This window comes from Moschus berezovskii, chromosome 8, assembly GCF_049115385.1.
Source record: "Moschus berezovskii isolate FMDL1 chromosome 8, NW_MosBer_1.0, whole genome shotgun sequence".
Taxonomy (NCBI): Eukaryota; Metazoa; Chordata; class Mammalia; order Artiodactyla; family Moschidae; genus Moschus; species Moschus berezovskii.
The window spans coordinates 63,638,438-63,664,249 of record NC_142467.1 but is presented as its reverse complement, the minus strand read 5'-3'; the positions used below and the strand labels follow the sequence as shown (position 1 = coordinate 63,664,249).

At 43.1% G+C, this 25,812-nt stretch overlaps 1 protein-coding gene across 4 annotated transcripts in view; it reads right to left on the bottom strand.

Annotated features, from left to right (window-relative positions):
• SPOCK1 (SPARC (osteonectin), cwcv and kazal like domains proteoglycan 1) overlaps positions 1 to 25,812 on the bottom strand; it is a 593,321-nt gene that overhangs the window by 108,823 nt on the left and 458,686 nt on the right. For 2 of the 4 annotated variants that reach the window (XM_055428906.2, XM_055428908.2), the window contains exons 6-7: positions 22,989 to 23,103; positions 13,292 to 13,351 (exon numbers count right to left, since the gene is read on the bottom strand). In XM_055428906.2, the coding sequence (XP_055284881.2) occupies positions 13,292 to 13,351; positions 22,989 to 23,103 (175 nt within the window). The remainder of the gene's footprint in view (positions 1 to 13,291; positions 13,352 to 22,988; positions 23,104 to 25,812) is intronic. The other 2 variants (XM_055428907.2, XM_055428909.2) reach the window with 1 other exon arrangement.

Genomic DNA, 25,812 nt, shown 5'->3' with positions numbered 1-25,812 from the left:
CTGCAGACATAAAGATGGCTAACAAATACATGAAAAAATGCTCAACATCCCTCATAATCAGAGAAATGCAAATCAAAACCACAATGAGATACCCTTTCACACCAGTCAGAAAGGCTGCTATCCAAAAGTCTACATGCAAAAATTGCTGGAGAGGGTGTGGAGAGAAGGGAACCCTCTTACACTGTTGGTGGGAATGCAAACTAGTACAGCCACTATGGAGAACAGTGTGGAGATTCCTCAAAAAACTGGAAATAGAACTGCCATATGATCCAGCAATCGCACTCCTGGGCATACACACCGAGGAAACCAGAATTGAAAGAGACACATGTACTCCAATGTTCATCGCAGCACTGTTTATAATAGCCAGGACATGGAAGCAACCTAGATGTCCATCTGCAGACGAATGGATAAGAAAGCTTTGGTACATATACACAATGGAGTATTACTCAACCATTAAAAAGAATGCATTTGAACCAGTTCTAATGAGGTGGATGAAATTGGAGCCAATGGCAACCCACTCCAGTGTTCTTGCCTGGAGAATCCCAGGGACTGGGGAGCCTGGTGGGCTTCCGTCTATGGGGTCACACGGAGTCGGACACGACTGAAGTGACTTAGCAGCAGCAGCAGCAGCATACAGAGTGAAGTAAGCCAGAAAGAAGAACACCAATTCAATATACTAATGCATATATATGGAATTTAGAAAGATGTAAATGATAACCCTGTATACGAGACAGCAAAAGAGACACAGATGTATAGAATAGTCTTTGGGACTCTGTGGGAGAGGGTGAGGGTGGGATGGTTTGGGAGAATGGCATTGAAACATGTATATTATCATATGTGAAACGTATCGCCAGTTCAGGGTCGATGCATGTTACAGGATGCTCGGGGCTGGTATGCAGGGATGGCCCAGAGGGAGGATAAGGGGAGGAGGGAGGTGGGAGGGGGGTTCGGAAGGGGGAACTCATGTACACCAGGGGCGGATTCATGTCAATGTATGGCAAAACCAACCAATATAATATTGTAAAATAATTAGCCTCCAATAAAAATAAAATAAAAAGTTTGAAGGTCACAGACCAACTCAGCAAGACAGAAGGGACTAAAAAAATAAATTAATTAAATAAAAAAATAAAAACTAAACATCTTACCACATAATCTAGCATTAGCATTCCTGGGTATTTACCCAACTGATTTGAAAACCTGTGGCAACACACACATGCAAAAAAAAAAAAAAATGCAGTCAAACATTTTTATCAGCTTCATTCATAATTGCACAAACTGGAAGCAATCAAGATGTCCTTAAATAGGTAAATGTATGAACAAATTATGAAACATCCATACAATGGAATGCTATTCAATGTTAAAAAAGAAATGAAACATCAAGCTACACCAAAACACAGGTGAATCTTAAATGAATTGCTAAGTGAAAAAAGTACAAAAAGCTATCTACTGTCCAGTTCCGCTTATAGGACATTTGAGAAAAGGCAAAACTGTAGAGCTTATAAATGGATCAGTGGTTCCCAGGGATTCTAGGTGGGAGAGGAGCGGTGGTTGAAACAGAGACGCAGAAGCAAGTTTTAAACTATTCTTTATGATACTATAGCAAAAGAGTGGCTATATGACTGTGTGAATTTGTCAAAAGAACATTATAGCACAAAGAGTGAACCTTAATGTATGCAAATTAAAATAATCATTTAGGAGGTTAGGAGCTCCCTGGATAAAGAGTAGAATGTGACAAAACAATCTAAGTGCATTACAGAGGTGCTGACCTGAGTAGCTTTGGCAACGAGCAGAGCCCTTAAGACTAAAAGCCAAAGGACTATACATAAACACTGCGCTCTTGCTGATGAAGTCATTATCCAGGAGGTAGGGATCAGTAATTTGATACTATTATCTGTATACACATACCATAATTGCAGAATTAAGTAAATGGATGGTGAATGCTGGGAGTTTCTCACTGCTGGAGTGGGAGATTATAGACAAGCAAGGGAGAAAGCTATAATGATCTGTGCGGTGATGGATTAGGGCTGGAGACATCAGTATGAACTCATGTTTAGCTTAATAGAGATGCAGATGGACACATACAGAAGAACTTACACATGTGTATGTATACAAAGACTTCCTGTCAGCTGAGAGGGCAGAGAAGTGACATTGCAGTAGTAATGCTCAGATACCCAGATCTTGGTTTCGTGTGTGTGTGTGTGTCATTGCAGTAGTAATGCTCAGATACCCAGATCTTGGTTTCGTGTGTGTGTCATTGCAGTAGTAATGCTCAGATACCCAGATCTTGGTTTCGTGTGTGTGTGTGTGTGTGTGTGTGTGTGTGTCATTGTGTGTGTGTGTGTGTGTGTGTGTGTGTGTGTGTGTCATTGCAGTAGTAATGCTCAGATACCCAGATCTTGGTTTCGTGTGTGTGTGTGTGTGTGTGACATTGCAGTAGTAATGCTCAGATACCCAGATCTTGGTTTCGTGTGTGTGTGTGTGTCAGTCGCTCAGTCATGTCTGACTCTTTGCGATCCCACGGATCATAACTGCCAGGAAGAAAGAGGAGGACCACAGAGAAAAGTCCATGTTCATTTCATCATACCAAGGCTAAACTCATAAACTCATTCCTCTGTCCACGGGATTCTCCAGGCAAGAATCCTAGAGTGGGTAGTCAGCCGTTCCCTTCTCCAGGTGATCTTCCTGACCCAGGGATCAAACCCAGGTCTCCTGCACTGTAGGCAGAGTCTCTACTGTCTGAGCCACCAGGGAAGCCAAGCTGTTCTCTAATAAAACTGTCCAGGGCAGGCTGGAGAAACAGTTGATTTTATGGCTGGGATAAGGAATCTACAAGTTGAGTCTCGAGCAGTGTGTAGTTCCAGAAAGTAAAGAAGTACTCAAAAGTAAGCAAATAAAATAAACCACAATGGGAGTATATTAAAGGGACACAGGAGCCTCCAAAAAGAGCGCCCGGTGTCCAAAGCTGGAACAACGTGAACAACAAAACCTTCGCATTGGATTAATCTAATAGTTAGTATTAGATGATAACCTCAGGTATAAAATAAATGTCTATGAACCCATAAACTCACATTTGATTGATCAAATGAATGAATCCATTAAATAAATAATGAAATCAGGAAGAAGAAACAAATTTGTGGTGCAGAAGAATTCTAAATAATTTATGTAGACACTGTCCTCAAGGAAATAGAGCATTAAGTCCCCACTTCTTAAGTGCAGATTGTGCACGGTGACCTCCACTCGAAGAGCGCATTATGAAAAGAGGGAAAAAGAGTAATATTACTGTGGAGAAACCTGACAAACACCACCACAGCCAGATCAAGGTTCACATTCACAGTGATAAGTCAAGTTGATAGTATGTACCTTTGATATGATGAGGTGAACATGGACTTATCTCTGTGGTCCTTCTCCAAAAAACCCATCTCCCCAGGCTAATCATGAGAAAAGCATCTAACAAATCCCAACGGAGGGACATTCTAGAAAATAAGTGACCTGTACATCTCAAAACTGTCAAGGTCATCAAAAACAAGAAGAAAATAAGAAACTGTCACAGCAAAGAGGAGCCTTAGCAGATATAACAACTAATGCAATGTAGTGTCCAGGGTGGATTCCTGGAACAGAAACTGGAAATTAGGTTAAAACTAAGGAAATTTGAATAAAATGCAGATTTTAATTGAAAATAATGTATCAATATTGGTTCACTAATTTTGACAAATCCAATGTAGGATGTAAGGGAAAAATGGCTGTGGGGCATCTGGGAACTCTCTGTACCATGTCTGCAATATTTCTGTAAATCTAAAAGTTTCCTAAAATTGAAAGTTTATGTGGGGACTTCCCTGGCAGTCCAGTGGCTAGGACTTTGCCTTTCAATGCAGGGGGTGTGGGTTTGATCCCTGATCAAGGAGCTAAGACCCCACATGCCTTGAGGCCAAAAAACCAAAACATAAAACAGAAGCACTATTGCAATAAATTCAATAGATTCAATAAATTCGTGAAACGAATCTGACATGGTTGGGGGCTCCCCACCTCAACACTCTGTGGATTTAAGAGGCCATTCCTTCCGGAAGTATATAAATTAGCCTGGGATAGAACCTGCACACTGAATTTACTAATTAAGAAATGAGAAACCAGATATAAAGGTGGCATAGAAATACAAGAACCTATTCTTAAGTAATCTTTTAAAACTTTGAACAGAGTTACAGATTTTACCATTTGTTATAAACTGGTTTAAATTAAATTTAAATTTAAAAAATTCAATAAAAACTTTAAAAAAATGGTCCATGTCAAAAATATCTTTAAAAAAAGTTTAGGTAAAAAACATTAACACTGAATTAATGATTTGCAGAAACAGAATTTTGTTGGATACCAGTTGCTGTAAAGAAGAGGTACATTGTGCTATAAACATGACCAAGGATTGACGAAGCAAGGAAACAGAGAGGGCCATCTGCCATAGATGCCTGAGGAGACCAGCCACAGAGCCCAGGCCTTCACAAGCCCTGATTCACACTGGTGCCTCAGCAGAACTTAAAAATGCCATACCATGGACATCTTAGTAAACAAATATCTTATGTACTCCATTCTGGAATGTTTATCCAGGTCATGCTACGTGTGTGCTAAGTCACTTCAGTCGTGACCGACTCTTTGCAACCCTATGGACTGTAGCCCACAAAGCTCTTCTGTCCATGGGATTTCCCAGGCAAGAATACTGGAGTGGGTTGCCATGCCCTTCTCCAGGGGATCTTCTGACCCAGAGATCAAACACATGTCTCTTGCATTTCCTGCATTAGGCAGGTTCTTTACAACTAGCACCACCTGGGAAGCCCACTGAGTCCCAGAAGAGAAGTGTAACATACACACAGGCAATAGAGTGAAGTACTTAAAAGCTCAGGCCTAGAAGTCGGACGCATCTGGGTTCAAATCCTGGCTCTACCATTTGCTAGATGTGTGACCTTGAGCATTTGGAATTAACAAGGTCTATTTTCTCAGCTTTAAATGGAGATAACAGTATCTCCCATCACTGAGCTTTCAGGATGACTATATGAAAACATACACACGACACACAGTGTTTAGCAATAGTGAGAAATCCCCAAACGGCAGCAATTTCTTAAAATTTACACTGGAGAGGAAGATAAGATGCCCATTATCTGTAGATGACATAGTCTTCTCTAGAAAATCCAAAATGATAAAAAGCTGTGAGAATCAAGATTTCCTGTTTGAAAGAAATAATCATTTTAACAGAAATAAAAAACAAATCTCATTCACAAAAAGCAATGACAAACATCAGCTCTCTAGTCATAGGTGTAATGAGGGATGCAGGAGCCCATCTGAAAGGAAACTGTAGACACTTCCTGAGAAACTGGGAAGAACTGTGCCACATTTCCAGATGGAGCAACTTAAGTGTAAAGCTACCACTCATCTCAAATTACTTTGTAAATCCCATCTAAATCTCATCTTCTGCAAGTTTTCAAAATGATTTTTAATATCATCTGGGAGAACAGGCAAGGACAACCATGAAAAATGTGAAAAAGAGGATAGTTTCTTGTTAGATGAAAAGATGAATTAAGATTAAAAATCATTAAGAAAACTGGCTATTTAAAAAAGGAAAAATAATACCCCTATGGTTCCATTTCTCACAGTATACCTCAGAATAAGTATTAGATTGATTAAAATAGTATTTTCTCCAACTACTGGTCACAATGCATGTATGGGTGATGAATATAAATTTCTAAAATATGAAGTATAATGACAGAGAACAGAAAATGGCACATTTTATACAGAATACGAGTGGATATTGCCTGATGGAAGCTTTAAGTACTGGATCACAATAAAAACTGTTTTCCTTGTTTGAATGCCACTGGCCTAATGCATCAGATATGAAAAATTCAACCCTTAAAAGAACAAAATGGAAACACAGGTGAAATTTTTATCTGGCCCGAGTTGGGAGATTTCTAAATGTACATCAAAGGCAGAAACTCCAACAGCAAAAAAGAAAAATGATGGACCTATCTGGATAAAAACATCAAAATCTTAGTCTATGAGAAAACACCATTAAAGGCAAGCAACAAATTTTTTTAAATGTGATTTATATCCTTTATATGTAAAAGAACTGCCTTATAAATTATTTGGAAAAGTACTGTGAAATGGAAAGAATAGCATATATGAGACAATTCATAAAAAGAATTACAAATATTTTCATATATATATATGAAATATATATCAGTTCAGTCACTCAGTCATGTCCGACTCTTTGCAGCCCCCCCGGACTGCAGCATGCCAGGCTTCCCTGTCCATCACCAATTCCCAGAGCTTGCTCAAACTCATGTCCATTGAGTTGATGATGCCATCCAACCATCTCATCCTCTGTCGTCCCCTTCTCCTCCTGCCTTCAATGCTTCCTGGCATCAGGGTCTTTTCTAATGAGTCAGTACTTTGCGAAGTACACAGAAGCTCTGGTACTCTGCTTATATATATATATATATATATATGAAAAATGCTAAACCTGCAGTGTAGTCAAAGAAGTAAAAAAAAATCAGACTTGGACAGAGCCAGATAATGGTCTCCCAGGATCCATTTCTCTGATTTTCTTTAGTAACAAAAACTCTGATCTGTAGTTTTCCACCTTAAAACTCCATATTCCCCAGCATCTAGGTAGACCATGACACTTTATTCAAACTAAACTCAGACTAAGTCAGCCATTGATATGTAAGATGAATTATATCCAGCACAGGGGTCTGCTTGAAGGAAAGTCCTGTGCCCTCCTTTGCTCCTTCCTTTTTTCTGTTGACTGGACTACAGATAGCAATGGCTGGAGCTCTAGCAAGACCAGAGCTGAACCATAAAGAGCTCTAGCTGGACCATAAAGTTGTCCCAAGGTCATCAGAGCAATAAAATGAAAAGGTACTTGATAACTGAGATGTTCCATACCAGCCCTGGACTTCCTACCACTTGACTTACTTTATATAAAAAATAACCCTCTTTTGCTTAAGCCACTGTTATTTGAGCACTGGAGTGTTGATTATGCACTGCTAAGCCAAGTCCTAACTAATAAAAGTACCTTTTAAAACACTCACAAAATAGGAAAATACTTTAAAAATTACAGTATCCAAAGTTGATAAGTGTCTTCTAAATAGGCATTTTCATACATTGTTTATGGTATATGTTTTCTGGAAGAAATTCTGCTGGTATGTGACAAAAGACTTACAGTATGCATATCATTTTACCCAGAAATTCTACTGCTAGGGCTGTATCTTATGAAAATAATTAAGATATGTACAATATTAATACCTAATGATGTTCACAAAAGCAGTATTTATAATAATGAAAAATCAGAGAAAAGCTAAGTGCTCAATAGAGGACTAGAAATTAAAGAGAATTTATAAAATCAGACACATGGCGGCAACTAAAAATCAAGTTTTAAAAGAATAATTGATGATATGAGAATATTATTAAGTAGCATTAAGCTAATAATAATGATTTAAAAGTAGTATGTGATTATACTCAGACTGGGAGACTACAGGTAATTTTAAACTTTCTACCTGGATTTTTTTATAATTCTTTTAATGTTCTGTAACAAACATGTGAAACTTCTATAGGTTTTTTAAATGCTATTTCAAAATGTACATGTGTCTACTGCCTTTTCCCACATGCCTATCTTTTCCAGTTTGACAGTTCCTTCTGCTCACCCTCGTGTACACTGTGTTCCAGTCCAACACTCCTCGCTCACTGGTATCATGAAATATCCTTTCTGCTCCCTCCTCAGAAACCTATGCAAGACATTCAGAACATCCATACCACCATACTCACAGGTCAGATGCTCCCACACCAGACCAATTCAAGCTCCTGTGGCTGGTTCTGAGAACCATATGGTCTCCTGACACACTGAGTGATGGTCCTGAGATCAACTCAGACCTCCCCTTCCCTAGACACCAAGTTACCATTGACCCTGACTTCTTGGGAGCACCTGACTTCACACAGAAGCATGATCCATATCTAAGCAAATGATCTTTAAAGGGAAGGCGCTCTGTGTCAACTAGAAAAATGTGTTTAGCTACAAATAATAGAAAGCTTGATGAACAGTGACTGAAACCCTTTGGGGTTTACCTTGTAACATCAGTTAGGAGAGAGGCAGTCATGACTTTTACTCAGGGGGATGAAGTTTCTTTCAATGCCCCTGCCCAGTCATCCTAGGTGGGAACCCTCATAGTTATAAAATGGTTGCTCCACTGCAACCTGTGATTTTCATGAAAGCCATAGCTTTCTCAGAAATCTCCAGAAAGCTTGACTTGCATTTCACTGATCAGGACTGACTCACTGGGCCACACCCCCAGCTGGAAGAGAAACTGGGAAACTAAAGATGTCATCATGCACATTCTTCCTCAAAGAAAATCAGAATTGAACCGGGATGAGACCAACAACTAACAGTGTCTGCTAGTGTTGTCAAAACTGATTTTAGGATGCAGAGGTCTTTCAGAAGGCAGTGTACTAGCAAACCACACAAACAGCAGACCAGGATACTCACGTGTGTTACCAAAAGAAAGAAGGAAAATATATATTTATCAAGCATCCTTCAGAACCAGCAGCTTTCATAATTATCTTATTAAATTCATTTCATTCTTATAATAATCTTTTGAGACAGATCTGTATTCTCTGTTTTTTTTTTTTTTTCAGATGTGGAAGCTGATACTTAGAGAAACAGTTTTCCCAAAGCCACACAACTAAGGAGTTTGGGGGCTGGATTTCAATCGCACAATTAGTTGTCTGATTCCCCAGCCAATGTGTCTGCTAGAATATAATACTGGCTTCTTGGCAAGCCCCATAATATGTATTTTGAGGGTGAATAAGGGGAGTTACAGATGTATTTGCATCAAAACTGGAAGATACACACAGTTAGAGACCCACAGGAGGTAAGATGGAGAGAACCCTTCAACGCGCAAAAGGTACGCTAGTGACCTTGACTGTGATCTCTCCTTTAACTGCTGCTTATGGACAAGGAGGCAACAAACCATGGGCACAGGACCCTGAAAGAGCCAAGTATTCAGGATGGTTATCAAAGAAAAAGACTGGGTAAAACAATTCAGACATTTTGGACCCAATCAGAAGTCTGAGAGTAAATTGAGAAGGAGGTGTGTCTCTACTATACATAAAAAGAATAACAACTCATAACAGAATGAAGGAGGAAGGCACCAAACTGAACCTGGATATTTATGTATTTAAACACTGCTGTAATTATTATAACTATGTAAGAGAAATGCTACAAATTTATATTTATACTTAGTCATATCCACTCATGCAATGGACCCTATGCTAGGGATATAAAGACAAGTAAAATAGACAAAACTCTTGCTTTCAAGGTGATGATGATCTAGTGGATAGATAATACTTAGGTTAGGTTAGTTTCCTTGTCTCAACCACATGAGGTAAAGTCTAGCTCTTCTGACCACTGGGACTACAACACAGGTCAAAATTCTAACTAAGCACTCAGAAAAGAATAGAAGTGCCTTTGGAGCCCCAGACAGATAAACCCAACTTCATAAAGAGATGGAAAACAGCCCAGCCAGAGACAACTGATACTTTGGGACAGAAGTGAGCCCTCTATATAGACACTCAAATAACAAGTTATTGATATGTTGGGTGTTGCTTTCTTGTCATCCTGCTTAGGGGAGTTGCAGCATAGAACCTGGGGACAAAATCGGCATTTAATTAATGCTAGATGAATGAACAGATGGACAGACTCTGGGTGAATGGAGCCATACTGCTCACTATCTACAGACTCAATCACTGCCCTCAGTTTTAGGAAAAAAACAAAACAAAAAAGCTGTCAGAGTATTGTCTTAAGCTTTAAAATTTTAATTTTCATTAGGGCTTAGAAGACATCAGAATCAAGGTTCATGAAGTCACAGATCACTGTTATTCTAGTTCACTACATTTTCCCCGAATAGGCTAGTTTCCGATTGGGGGCAGAGATAATCAGTATTTAATCCAGCTATCTCACATGGAAGTATGCACTCATTTTGTACCAGAAGCTCTCAACCCAAATGAGAACAAACTCTACTGTCTCCTTTGCCTAGAAGTGTTCTCTGTGTTCTCATGAGAGCCCGTTCCTGAACCAAATGAAATGTTCTATTCCAGAGAATACTGTACTTCTGTCATCAGGGCAAAAATCATTATCTTCCTGAGACAACTTGAGGCCTCAGAAAGCTAAGTTAGAGGGAGGATACAAGCAGAGAGGAGAACTGGGTGAACTCAGGCTGGATGATGCCATCTGAACCAAACCAGAAACACACATGGTGTTATATTCCAGCATGAGCTCATGCCCCAGAATGACTAATGCAAGGAAGGCCAGAGATGGGTGTCTCAGAATCACTGCTCCCATATCTCCAACCTAGGAACCTAATTCACCTACAATCCTCAACAGTTTCAAGGGCTGCAACAGCCACAAGCTCAAGGATATCAACATACTCTGAAAACCTTAGGAGCCTATACCTTTCCTCCATGAACTGGTTCTACAGTGATTGAAGGCAGCCTGATATATGCTGCACACTGGCCCCTGCATGTGCTGGGCATGGTGCTCACAGCAGGGAGCTGCAGGGAAGGCTGGGGCAGAAGATCCAGGTGGCGAGGACAGACTGGCAGGTGCAGAATCACATGCAGGAGCCTGGGAGGTGACGAGACTCTACAGTAACCATCCTTATGAGGCATTGGTGGTAGAGTGGCTAGCATAGCTGCCTTCCCCAGCAGCTGCCTCTCAATTCCCAGGGAGGAGAAGTTGGACAGGGGCTCTGGGAGACGTGTAGGTACCAGGTCCTGGAGCCTGGGGAGGGCCTGAAGGAACTGGGCCCCAGACGGGGGTCCAAGTGCAGATCAGGCCACAGGAGTAAGGGGACATGCCCCCCCCACCCCGTGCTACTGTGTGAAGCTCTGAACACCCCCTGGACTGGCCTGGCTTGGGAGAGTCACCTAAGTGCTAAGATCTGGAGGGATGTAGTCAGGGGTCCAGATCTCTTCAGCCTCAGTAACAACCTCTCAGGGTAGTCAGTTCAGTTCAGTTCAGTCACCCAGTCATGTCCGACTCTCCGCGACCCCATGAATCACGGCACGCCAGACCTCCCTGTCCATCACCAACTCCCGGAGTTCACTCAAACTCATGTCCACAGAGTCAGTGATGCCATCCAGCCATCTCATTCTCTGTCGTCCCCTTCTCCTCCCGCCCCCAACCTTTCCCAGCATCAGAGTCTTTTCCAGTGAATCAACTCGTTGCATGAGGTGGCCAAAGTATTGGAGTTTCAGCTTTAGCATCAGTCCTTCCAATGAACACCCAGGATTGATCTCCTTTAGAATGGACTGGTTGGATCTCCTTGCAGTCCAAGGGACTCAAGAGTCTTCTCCAGCACCACAGTTCAAAAGCATCAATTCTCAGGGAGGTAGTTCCACAGAATTAGAAGTCCCCATAAAAGGGGCTATCTCTTTAAACTTGGCTTCAAGTAATGTTTTGAAAGTCATTGTCTTTGGAGTGTTACTTGGCCCTGTGCATTGGTACATGATCACAATTCTAATCAAACTACCTGTCAGCACTAATCTTTTGGTCGTTGACATTCACCTTCTAAATGCAGTTGCACAGCATGAGTGCCCCTTTGCTGAGTGATTTTAGACGCTAGAGCTAAGCAGAACACAGAGGACTCACTGGGGTGTTAGCCTCACCCCACCCCCAACACATTGCATGCTAGAAGGAGCCATTCAGGAGATTCAAGCTTGGACAAAGCATAGTCAGGCCAAGGATGCCAAAATAAATGGATGAAGTTGGGGGCTGGGGGAAACAGGCCCATGCAATAGGCTTCTTGAGATTCCCAGGCAGACATGGAATAGAACAGGTCAGCTGCACTGGTTCCTTACACAGAGACTTCTTCAGGGTGAAGTCAAATATCAAGGACATACACTACATGACCCATGAGTGCATGCATCACTGGGAACTCTGAAAACAGCAATGCTTAGATCCTACAGAACCATAATCGACCTCATCATCACCTCGGCCCCAGTGTCCTGGTGCTTCCACCTCCCAGAACTGCCCCTAAGCCATGCTGAAACTGTTTCTTTCCTTAGCTCATGCTAGGTCTTCAGTGATGAGAAGCACAGGCAGAACCTCTACTGTGTAAGGAGATCTACCATCTCTTACCATAAAGTTGCTTCTTTTCAAGTTGGGGAGAGGGACCCTGGGATGAGGAGAGGAACACAAGGTTTCACCCTCATGACATCACTGTGCTTGGAAAACATCTCACAGATCTCTCATCTCTCCTGATCTCCACAGACTGAGGAGAGCTGGCTTGTTGTTTTTGTTGTGGCTACACTCCTAAGCGATCTGAATATCTATTACCACATATGCAAACAACTGCTTATTCAAGCTTTATCTGGCATCCTTATATGTTCCTCAAGTTAAATAATCAAAGCCTCCTTTATGTCTAAGTGCCGTTTGAGTTTTTAAAGAGAACCAGTATCAAAATGATGATGATAACAGCTATATTTTTAAATTCCATTTATTTATGTATTTATTTTTGGCTGCATTGGGTCTTCATTGCTGCATGCAAGCTTTCTCTAGTTGCAGTGAGTGGGGGCCATGTTCCAGTTGCAGTGTGCAGGCATCTCACTGTGGGGGCTTCTCTTGTTGCAGATCACAGGCTCTAGGGTACATGGGCTTCGGTAGTTGTGGCACATGGGCTCAGTTGTTCTGTGGAATATGGGATCTTCCCAGACCAGGAATCAAACCTATGTCTGCTGCACTGGCAGTTGGATTCCAAACCACTGGACCACCAGGGAAGTCCAAAGCTATATTTTTTGAATTTCATATCTATAGTTGAAATTGAGCTCACCGAATTCTCACTATACCTGTTAGGAAGGTACTGCCCTTCCTTTGCGCAGTCCTCTCTGCAAGGCCCAGGTGCCCACTACAGCCCTTGACTCTAGCAAGGACAAGGACTACCGAGATTTTATGAAGCAGCTGGCTTGGTAGCAGGGCAGCCACTTGCTCTCTTTCGATTATAATTTCAATTTACTTTTGTATTGTAATGCTGTCTTTTCTTCTCACAGCAATAGATAGCAGGGCAACGGAAGAACAGTCGACTTGAGGACAGATTACAAATGAATTTTTATCTTTAAGAAGCTAGGTCAGAAACTTGTGGCTATCAGAAAGCGTAATGCAGTGGTGAGGAATGAGCCCACGCCAGGGTTTTGATAAACTTCAGAGAGCGAAGTGCGCTCGCAGAAAGAAAGAAGAGAAAGTGAGCGAGGACATTGATTCTCTCACCTTGGAGAAATCCCATCAGAGAGGGCCGTGGTATCAGTGACGGACTGCATTCTCTGAGCACTGAAAGCATGGGGAAATTTAGTTTAAAATGCATGAATGTACTTTTTTTTTTACTATTTTTCTTTTTCCACAGGAAGTCTGCCTTTTCAATGGACATTCAATTTAGGTTAAGAACACAGTATAATGTGAGAAGAGCACAGGTACTAGAAAAGACTTCAAGCCCCTGTTCTTTCATTTATTAGCTGGGTGGCCCTAGGCAAGGTACCAGAAAGCTCCAAACTCCAAATTTTCTCACCAGCTTTGTTTGGTTGCTGGAAAAATTAAACACACACCAAGGGTTTAATATACATATTAAGCACCTTCTACAGATGATTTCTTACCACAGTAAATCTCTCTCTTTTTGCCATTTTATACATCAGAATCTATGGTACATCTATATAATAGACAACACTTTCAGAGGAGTGGAATGGCAACCCACTCCAGTATTCTTGCCTGGAGAATTTCATGGACAGAGGAGCCTGGCAGGCCACAGTCCATGGAATCGCACAGAGTCAGACATGACTGAGCGACTAATACTTTCACTTTATCAGAAGAATGAGACGAAGTCAACATTTGACAAATAGTTGTTGAGAATCCAGAAAAAAAGCCCTCAAATTCCATTCTAGCTGGGCAAGTCACACAATAAACAGAATAAACATATTATCTAATATATTGGACGGTGATAATTGTTTTGTAGAAAAATAAAGGAGGGGGGACTTCCCTGGTCATCCAGTGGCTAAGACTCCATGCTCCCAATTCAGGGGGCCCAGGTTCAATCCCTGGTCAGGGCACTAGATCCCACATGCCTCAACTAAGAGTTCGAATGCTGCAACTAAAGATCCTGCATGCTGCAATGAAGATCGAAGATCCTACGTGCCATGACTAAGACCCAGCACAGCCAAATAATAAATAAATGCATAAAAATAAATATTCAAAAAAGAAGAAGAAAAGTAAAGGAGGAAAGAGAGATGGAAGTGCTGAGAAGGCAGTGTTTGTGCAGAGACTGAAGGGTGGCTGGTGAAGGGAGGTGTGTAGATGTCTAGGAACAATGTCCAGGCTGAGGCAGGAGTGAAATGGCACATCTGAGGGACCCACTGGGACCTGATCAGGGACTTGATCATGCTGGGTCTTGCAGGTCACTGGAAGTATTTACTCTTTTCCTCTTAACAAGATGGGGAAGTCAGTGGCGTGTCCTGAACAGGAAATCATACAATATGACTTCCATTTTACAGAATGTTTCACTCCTAGTTCAAAAGAGAATGTAGAGGCCGGGAAATCAACTCGGAAGCTACTGAAATAAAACTTGAGGATGTTTGGGACCACTAGGGCAGCAACCATGGAGGTGGTAAGAGGTACTTATATTAGGAAATCTATTTGAAAGCAGATTCAAATGATGATTATATGTGGCATGTGGGAGAAAGAAGTTTTGGTTTTTGGTTTTACTTTAGCAGATGGAACAGATTGAACTATGGAGATGACAGTAATTAAGGTGGCAAATACAATATAGGAGGAAGGGGCAGATATAGGGGAGATAGGGAGTTTCATTCTGGACATGTTAAGTCTGATATGCTTAGGAGCATCCAAACAGAAATGCAGAGCAGTCATCACATAGTTAAGTCTGGAGTTCAAGGGAGCAGAGTTGGCAGACTGGCTGGAAAGAGAGAGGTGTGGTGGTGGGAAGGGCCTGGGGCAGAGGGGGCAGAGAGAGAGATGTGACCTTCCATGAAAACATATCTACGAAACACACAAAAAGGCAGGGCACAAAACATTGTGTAGAATATGATCCTGGTTTTTGGATGAGTACTATTTTACAGGGGCTTCCCTGGTGGTTCAGTGGTAAAGGACCTGTCTGCCAATGCAGGAGACCCGGGTTCGATCCCTGGGTCCACAAGATCCCCTGTAGAAGGAACTGGCAACCCACTCCAGTATTCTTGTCTGGGAAACCCCATGGTCAGAGGAGCCTGGTGGGCTACAATCCAAGGGACTGCAAAAGAGTCGGACATGACTCAGTGACTTAATAACAACAACAAACAGTCTTAAAGGTATATTAGATGTTTACAAAACAAACATCTTTATGTTTCCAAAAAAAAAATCAGAAACCTATGAAGAGAAAGCTAATAGAACTGGGAATATGGGCCACTTTTGCCATAATATTTGGATTTTATATAAGAATGGGTATTAATTTATAAATAAAAAGTAATGGCAGAAGAGAGCTGTCTGAGTGAACTATCAAAGACATTAATTTCTAGCACAAGCCTCTATCTCCTTCTCTGGACTCTGGCTATGACTTTGGCCACCCTGCCCCAGTCTACTCTCCTGTGTCTTTTCGCCTGCAGCCTTGCCCCTGTCAGTTGCGACTGAGAAAGCTTCAGAATAGCCAGGAGAACCTGTGGTATACTTTCCCAGAGCCGAACTCACAGAAGAAGGATCTGAGTTCAAAGCCCAAGTCGGTATTTAACTCCAGAGTCCTGACAAGTGCGTTTTTCTTCTTGGATGTAGTTGCCAATTTGATTCTCAAGCTTCTTTTTTTTTTTTTTTAAAAAAAAAAAAAAAAGGTCATGGCATTTATAATAACAAGGCTCTAAAAATTAAATGTACCTTTACATGTTTAATTTCTGGTCATAATATAGTACTGAATAATAAGTGAGTGGACTTGAATAACTATGGAAAAGGTTAACAGAAACTGCTTTTAAACTGCAAGTTTGCAAGCCTGGGGCCTTCACCCTGTTACACAATAGGCATTAAAGAAAAATGTTCTTTCCTGGATGCAAAGATAAATCTTCATTTTGCTGGGAGCCTCAGCAGCAGGATGCTTTTAGGATTTTTCCATTGAGACATCACAGCGAGGAAGAACTCTTCATCCCGTCTCTTTGGCACCACCTCCTGTTCCCGTTTAAACACATTTCCCCAACTTGACTTGTGATAAGTAATAGAATTAGACAGCCGTCTGTCAACCCAGGACTTTTTTTCCCTAGAATCCAGCCCTTGGGTTGAAATCACCATTTGAGAAGAGAAAATCATTGTAGACTACTTTTCTACTGTTCCAAATAGCTCAGCTGGAGGGAAGTTGTTATTTCCTCTTTAGCATGCTGTGCTGGAAGGATCTGTGGAACCAAACATGGCCCCATGCTGCCCCCACCCCCTAGCAAGGTCAGGCCAGGAAACGCTGACAGCCTCACAGCCTTCTCCAGAACTCCTGAGGCCAAGTGGCTGGACCCACATCCCCGTTCCAAAAGCTAACCTAGTTTGGTGACACCAAATTCTCTTAACTTTAGCGTGTCTGTTAAGCTTTCACAATCTAGAAAAATGGTACTGATGAACCTATTTCCAGGGCAGGAACAGTGATGCATAAATAGAGAATGGACTTGTGGACACAGATGAGGAAAGAGAGGGTTGGATGAATTGAGAGAGTAACACTAACATATACATGCTACCATGTGTAAAATAGACAGTTAATGGGGAGTTGCTGTACAGCACAGGGAGCTCAGCTCAGGGCTCTGTGACGACCGAGAGGGGTGAAATGAGTTGGCGGGGGGTGGAAGGGAGGTTCAAGAGGAAGGGGACATATATATACTTATAGCTGATTCACATTGTTGTATAGCAACAACTAACACAACATTTTTAAGCAATTGTACTCCAGTTATAAAACAACACAGAGAAAAATTAAAAACAAAAATAGCTAACCTGTGACAACAGAAGCAAAGAAGGAGCTGGCTTCAGAGATGGTGCTATTTTCTCAACTTCCTCCTCTAAAGGTTGGGGGTGGGGTGGGAGCGAGTCTACAGAATGCCTTCCAAACCTGGCTGCTTGTGGGAACACAGTGACATTCTTTGCCTGATGGTTCACACTTCAAGACTCAGGCAAGTGACATCAGACCCTGGAGAAATAACTAGCTCCTGCCAAATACAGCTATAGACCCTCAACCGTCTTCAGGCTGCGGACTTGGCTGGCTGTTACCTAAGGGAGTACACACGGTGGGGGGAGAGGGGAGGACAAAGGCACAGCCCACGAGTGAAGAGGCCAGACTCTGACCCCAGCCACACCGATCCACCATCTGAGCTGAGGAGAGCCCCCAGTTTCCTCATGGAGTGAATGGAAACTGAACGATGGCTTGCCGGTGCCAAAACGCTCTTCCTGCAAATGTGATCTGAGGTGGTAAAGCAGAAAAACGGAGTCATTCTAGGGGAGACTGGAAGTCCCCACCCACTCGGCTTTCCCTGGTTCCTGTGTGGAAGCCTGAGGCACCTTTGAGGAACACCAGGGTCCCCTCAACATGGTGTGAAGGAAGTTAGGGGAGATCTTCCCTGACCGAATACCTAAAACTGTGAAATGTTCATCTCAGCCAGGAGGGAGCTCAGAGCCCCTCCTCCAGAGAGAACAAGGCTGTGGAGCACAGGCCAGGGGAAAGGGCTGTCTTGGTGACGAGAGGAGGGATGGAGTCAGGGCAGGGACAGGAGCAGATGTCCCCAGGAAGGGGGCTAGTTTAAAAGAAACGTATCTTCAAGACTAAGTATAAGAGTTAAGACTATTTTAGCCTTAAAATTTCAACCACTGTAAAAAAAATTCAAAAAATGAGTGTTTCAGACATTCCTCATATTCTTCATTGAAAACTGAAGAAAAAGCAGGAACAAAACTCAGAACTACAGTTTTCACATTAGATGTGAGAGGTAACTTCCTAGCTGGGCTGGCTGTTGGGTGCCAGAAAATACTGATAGCGTGTAGGGCCCTGTGGGGCTCCTGGGCACAGGTCTTCCTGTGTCTCCTATTTCTTTGATTATAGGAAGCAGCCTTCATTCAGCCTCCATAACCTTCCCTGAGTTCCAATGGGCAGATTCAAGCAGTAAAGTTAATTAGACAGGAAGGATGCAAGACTAGGGAGAAACAGTCAAGAGCAACCTTGGGGCAAGGTCCTGTTTCCTCATCAATGGATAGACAAAATCTATTGAGCTGTCGTGCAGATACTGAAACCCCCTCCAAGTGGGAGAAGTTGATGATTAATGATGGTATGCTGCCCACAACCACGCAGACCCCAAGCCAGTTGGACCTGAAGGTTGATGATGCTGACTCCTACTTACCCAACCACCAACCCATCAAAGAATGTCCATGAGCTGATCACGCCCTTTTTGAACAATTACTATAAAATGTCTCACTATCTTCTTCAAGTTGGAACACACCGTTTTGAGGGTATTAGCCAGCTGAGACCCCCTTTGCCTGGCAAAGCAATAAAGCTATTCTTTTCTACTTCACCCAAAACTGTCTCCAAGGTTCGATTTGGCACCCATGTACAGAGAAGCTGAGTTTTCGGCATCAATATCAGAAAAGATAGGGGAAGGATCTTTCCTGAGAAACTCTTAGAGATGGTACAGAAACCCAGGCTTAATGTGTGGATTTCAATCTCATATCCCTCTTTTTAATTTTTCCCTTCCTATGGACTATCATTACTTCATACTCCTGAGGTTGGTTTGGCATCATAGAGATGAGAGATAAAGCAATTAAGTAACTTGTCCAAGGTCATAAGGCAACTGAGATGTGAGAGGAAATATTTAGAGGTAGCAAAGGATGACTCCACCTTCTACCATCCCCTCAGGAGCCACATCAAAGAAAAGATGCCAGAAAAAACAAAGAGAGAGCACAAAATTCAACAATTTGTCTTTGATTTCCTAAAAATATTCTTGAAACCAAATCTGATCAGACAAGACACTTTTGACTTGCAAGAACTGGGTTTGCTGTAATTCAAACAGCCAAAGGCTAGAAGAAGCACAGCAAGATCAGAAACAGAGTAAGTTAGATCCTGGCCTCGCAAACCTTGGGTGTTCACACCCAGTACTGGTCACAAGTACTGGGGTTGCAAGAGGTCATATTTAGGGAAGGAGAAGCACGGGCAGAGACTGCTGCATTCCCGGGAAAGTTCTGCCCACCACAGCACTTTCCTGTCTCCAAAGTCACCTCTGGGTCCTAGGCAGGAAGAGGTGATCCTGAAACCCTCAGCAGCTGGAGCTCCACAACAAACAGCACCTGTGTCCCGCTACTAATGAAGCCCATTGTGAAACCAGTCTTGCAAAGATGTCCTCTGCCTGGAAGAGAAATGGTTGCCGGGCAGATTTGAGGAGGGATGGCTTGATAGAACAAACGCATCACAGGCTTTCTTGACATCAGAAGGTCATAGAAGGACATCCTCAAGCTTTGTGTGGCCCTGAAAAGGGCCATGGAGGGGTGGTGAGAGGATGAGTGAACCAAAAAGTGCAGGACTTGGAAGAAAGAGGACTCAGTGTGACCTGAATGACCATGTGTAGCAGAGGTCACAGAGGTCTTAGAACATCTCTCCTTGGCTGCACTGAGGGTGAGCATTGCTGGACAACTAATTAAAAATAGCAAAACTCCAGAGAGGCAGATGCCAAAGAAAGAGACACAGCAGGAACCACCTCACACCAATATGGTCGCTCATAAGCCCCCATCCCAATCCTACTTTCTAGAGTTTAGATACAATCCCAAATACATAGAATTTACCTGGAAATGACTACACTAATGTTTATATTACCAGAAGAAACCAAGGTTCAAAACAGAGGGTTCAGTTCAGTTCAGTCGCTCAGTCGTGTCCGACTCTCCACGACCCCATGAATCACAGCACGCCAGGCCTCCCTGTCCATCACCAACTCCCGGAGTACACTCAAACTCATGTCCACAGAGTCGGTGATGCCATCCAGCCATCTCATTCTCTGTCGTCCCCTTCTCCTCCCGCCCCCAACCTTTCCCAGCATCAGAGTCTTTTCCAGTGAGTCAACTCATCACATGAGGTGGCCAAAGTATTGCAGTTTCAGCTTTAGCATCAGTCCCTCCAATGAACATCCAGGATTGATCTCCTTTAGAATGGACTGGTTGGATCTCCTTGCAGTATAAGGAACTCTCAAGAGTCTTCTCCAACACCACAGTTCAAAAGCATCGATTCTTCGGCGACCAAGTAGGTTGAAAATAAAGTATCATTAACAACAATAATGTCACATTTTTGATACACCTGTATTTGTGAGACGATGAAATGTCATTTCTGTAACAGGCACAGACACAAGAGTGCTCCCAACACCGTTCAGAGCCACAAAGTGTCTCATGGACAGAGTGGCCTGTGAATGCCGCTCCCACCGCATGCAGCTTCAGAGAGGGGCGGCCACCAGGTTAAGGAAGGTGGATAGATGCGCATGGCCCTCCACCCTCCACCTTGACAGCCAAGTGGCCAAATGAAAGCTGCCCTTCATTTCATCTCTGATCCCTCTTGAGCACCCATTCCCTCTTCTTTATCCCAGTTGCCACAACCTCAGTTCAGTGCTCACTGCCTGCCACAAACTATTGTGAGAGCTACGTGGAAAGAATTGTCAACTCAAAGGAAAAAGTCAGCCTTCCCTTGGCTGATTCTGCTCCAGGTAGAATATTCTTCATTTAAATGTTTCATTTCACATAATGATCCTGGAGCTCTATCAGTGCCCTCACTGCCTGTAATATGCCCTTTGTCCTCCAGGGAAACACAGATCAAATCTGTATTAAATAGTTAAGCACCGTATCCTAATAGAGGATTATACTCTCCTTCACTAAAATATTGTTGGATATGTACTAAATTAACTACAGATGTTCTGCCTTATCACCAGTAGGTAGTTCTTACTTTCCTGCATGCTTATATAAAATATTTGCTTTAAGCCACAGCATAAATTGGATCTCTGACCAAGAAGGGCAATCTCAGAGCCTCATGGTAAGAACTGTGCCCAGTTAGTACAAGTAACGGATGCCTTTCTTGCTACAGGCTTCAAAGGTGATATTTCTTAAACAATAGCTAGATGATACTAGAGACTGAGAGGGCCGTTCCCAGACTCTGATGACTTCATGAAAGCAAACTGTTGACCCAAGGGTCAGTGGAACAAAAAGTAATTATATAAGACTGCAGGAACCAATGAAGGATATATAATTTTGATCATTGGTTTTAGAATATTGCTGGTATTATTTTTTAGTTCTCTTTTCTGATAATCATTTAATAAAATTCTTATGCTTTCTTCCTGACCTATTCTCACTATTAACCTAATAGTTACTTTTACAAACATTTGGAAATGAAATACTTTCAAGTGGTAATCTTGTTATCACCAGCCTCTCAGAATTCTACTTTTAATGCCAATGCAGTTATTTGCATACATTTGATAAGACTTTGTTCCAGTTTTCACTAATAAGTGACTAAACAAATAAATAGCACACCCAAGGCCATACCTGGCGAGTCATACTTGAGAACAAATCTCATTTAATCAGATGTGACAAGCCCACCATGAAGTAACAGGGGTTGTACTTTGTTTAAAGAACCACAAAACCTTCTCACAAAAAACTACAGGCAAATCACAGAAATGACTTCCTTGCATCAATTTGCTTGTCTCAGAACAGAAGAGTAAATAAAAGCAATAAAGAATATATTTGAAATAAGAGGTTATGGAGTCTTCCTAAGAAGGGTCTTAAGACATCTCCAAACAAGTTAATCTTGTAGATTTTGCTGCTTACCACACAGGGCTTTGGGTTTTCCAACCAAAGTTCAAGGAGGCTTATATAGATTAGTTAACATTTCTTCCTGGAGCTCTATAAATGATCAGGTCAAAATGCAATGAGATCAGCTTTTTGGTAACTAAGAGTAATCTACGGAGATGATTTGTGACCCCAGTGTTTCACAGTTTACAATGTCCTTCCACATCCTGGGTTAAACTTCCCAGAAAGCCTTGTAACACACTATTCCCTTGGTTACCATGAACAAATTTACACTTGACTATCTTCATCTCTGTTCCTTGGAGAAGACAAGACAGCTTAGGAAGAGGCAAGTGGATAAACACTCACATCCTATTCATCTTCCTCCATCACAAATAGCTTCGGACTTTAGAGCACACGTGTGTGCAGCCATGCACACACTCACACACAGATGTCCAACGTTGTTCATGGTACAGCCAGCTACAGCTGAGAAAGCCCAGCTCCACAGAAGGCAAGCTTCTATCTAGGTTTCATTACAGAAGGCTTTTAAGGGACTGAGCCCAGTGGGACAACATTACTTTCTCCATCATGAAAACATTCAGATAGGCCTGACTTTCCCACCCCTTTCAGCCATGGAAAGGAACCCACAGCCCCTGGGAAGTTATTCTCCTTCCATCCATCCCTTGGCTCTGTGCCACATGCCCGGTAGAATATATTCATAGAGAAATGCTTTTGCCAGTAGTGGGGGGGCCTACTGTTCACCATCATGACATCTCTGCAGTCTATGTTTTGAAATCTGGCTTTCAGAAGTTCAAAGGATTTAGAGATTAGAGTTCAAGGTAGACCAAGGCACACCCAGGGCAGGCCTGGTCTTAATGCTGAAACCCTGCCCTTCCTACACCAGAGCCAATTTGACCTCTAGAAAGAACCTAATGCATATCTTGGTCTAACAGAATTATTTTCAAAGACTCCCAGTTCTTTTTCTATCGAATGGAAGTTGAAGGCGGTTCAATTTGGAGTTCCTAAATGAAACCGGAGTACTCTCGCCAAGCACATCCATCTCCCCAGCCTTAACTAGATTGGTTCTGTTAAAGGCCAGGTTCCTGGTGTCTGGGGCAGACCTTGGCCACATCAGGCCACCCTGGCCACCCAGTCCCCCTTCAGTATGCCCACTCACCATTCTTTTCTGCCTTGTGTTTTGGCGGCTCGGGCTCTGGGAGACATGGACATGGCCCATCACAGAGGGTGGTGAGACTTCTGCCGGTAGAACAAGCATGGAACTCCAACTTACACTGCAAAAGACAGACAGGACAAGCTGTAAGAACACTGCCAAGTAGACCCCTCCTTTGCCTCCTTGGGAAACAGCCAGTGCCCTTCTAACCATGATTAGGCTCATAGAAGCAGAGACAAAGCAAAAGGAAATTCATCTCTGTTAAAGGCCTCAATTATAGAATGTTAACTAAGAAATGGCTTTTTATGTTTTCACAAATGTATAAGATAAATGTCTAAAAACACTGCATGGGGAGGCTTACTTTTAATAAGTGGTAAGCTCAACCATAACTGTCTATGCGAGTATCAGTATGAAATTTAACATCTGTGGTCCACAAACATGGAGGGCTGAAGGCTGCTTCACCATGTCCCCTTACCCCCACTACGGAGGCTCTGCCTGTGGAGCAAGCCTAGACCACTCAGCTGCTCAGGGAGCAGGGAGAAAGAGTAACAGTCTACTTCTGGATGCTGCGTGTGAGGCCTAGCCCTTTCCCCTGGGAGCAACTGAGGAGTGATGCTTTTGCTTCAACCATCCAAAACCTAAGTTTGAACAGTCTTTCCCCCAGAGGACGCCTGTGGCTGTCTAGCCTAGGACTGAGTGGAAACATCCACCATATTCCAGGATTCAAAATTTGAAGCCCCAAACACATACATTCTCTTGGCAATCCCTTCATCTGTAGCGATGGGAGTATTTTGGCCACTCTCTGCCAGCTGTTTACTCCTAAGTCTCAACTGATTCAGAGCAGGAGGAGAGAAGGATATCACTTAATAGATGTAGAAGACCACAACAATTAACAGCATTCTATTATCTTTACATTATGATTTAAGAAAAGGAGACTCAGATGCTAAATAATCTGTGACAGATCATGACATTCACAACCCAGGATTCCAAGCGCTGTCTGACTGACTCCAGGGCCAAGTTCTTAACAGTCCCCCATCACTGTGTCTGTCACGCAAAGGGCCCGAGAGAACAGTCTGCATTGCACTCCATGTGTGGTTAATTATGCAACTGTGCTAGGGGCCTGGGTCTCAATTGTCTAAGGGTTTCCTCCCTTTTTCACCCGCAAAATTCTCTAGATCAAGGCAGTATATAATCAGTCTTTGCAAAGGCCCACGGGCCCAGAACCACGTTGGTATCTGCTGCAGGTTCAAAGGAAGGGGAGGTAGGCAGAGGGGACAGAGCACCCACTGTGCAGGTAGCGCTTATCAGGTGCCACGGGGAATCTTTTAAAGGCAAGGAAAGAGGAGATACGGTCCTTGCCCTTAGAAAACACAAATGCATACCTTTGAAAAGGCCACCAGTGTTTGCAAAGCAACACACGAGTGCAGATGAACCCTGGCCCCTTGTGAGCGGATGGGCTGTTCAGTCCCCACACCGATTACACAACCAAGGGAAGGAAAGAGGGTTTCAATCTGCACATACTGGAGTCACTCTCGTGTAACTCCTACTGTCACCCACACAGTCACCTGAGACCCTGCAGAGAAAGCACAATGGACAAGCCAACAGGGGGCCGGCTTCCTCTCAATGCAAGGCTTCCTTTTGTGTACATTGCTGGGTGTTTGGTACATGCCCAGTGCGGTGGCAGGCATGTTGGGGGCCATGTGAAAGGAAGCCATGACCCAGGCCACAATTGTCAACTGACAGTGAAGAAGCAAAACACAAGCACAGGGAAGGAGCTAAAAATGAGCGACCTTATAGAGCCAGGTAGTCGTGACTATAAGGGAAGGAGGGATATGTGTGTGTGTGTAGGGATGCGGCACTAAGGAGCCTCCAGGTAAGGGATGTGCCTACAGGTGGTCCAAATGGACAGAAGGGGCACCAGGAGGAACACTGGAAGTTGGCAGGTGGCCACCCAGGGTGAGAAGCTTCTTTGTCACTAGCACAGCCGGTGTGCATATGCCCAGGGCTAGAGGTGAAGACCAGGCTTCCCCGGTGGCTCAGCGGTAAAGAATCCACCTGCAATGCAGGAGCCATAGGAGACACAGGTTCCATCCCTGGGTCAGGAAGATCCCCCAGAGGAAGGCATGGCAACCCACTCCACTATTCTTACTTGGAGAATCTCATAAATGGAGAAGCCTGGTGGGCTACCATCCATAGGGTCACAAAGAGTCAGACACGACTGAAGCGACTTAGCACAGCACAGAACAGAGGTGAAGACCACTATGGCCAGCTCTCCTTTCTCCTCCTCCCCTGGGCGAGCTCCCCGTAACAAGCCTCAGGTTCAGGCTAGGGATTCTCATACTATTTCTTAACAGAATCCCTAAAGCTAATTTAGAGGAACAAATACATCTTTTACATGTGAATTTAAAGTCAGAAGTAGTACAGTGACTCACTCTAAAGCCTTATCATACTGTGACTGCAATCGCCTGCTTGTGCCTCTGATGGATGGTACTCCTCTTCTTAAACATTCTCTGGCCTTCCCCAAAGACAAACCTATACTTTGTTCAGTACCTTGTGTCATTAAAGCTGATGGGGATAGCATCAACTGTCCATAAAAGCTCCATGGTGACAGCAGTCCTAGCCATAGGACTGTCTTTGGCCAGTGGCTTGTGAATAAGGAATGAGGTTTCCTAGCTGGCACTTACTGTAAAGAACCCCTCCCAACGTAAGAGACACAAGAGACTCAGGTTCAATCCCTCGGTTGGGAAGATCCCCTGGAGAAGGGCATGGCAACCCATTCCAGTACTCTTGCCTGGAGAATCCCATGAACAGAGAAACCTGGAGGGTTACA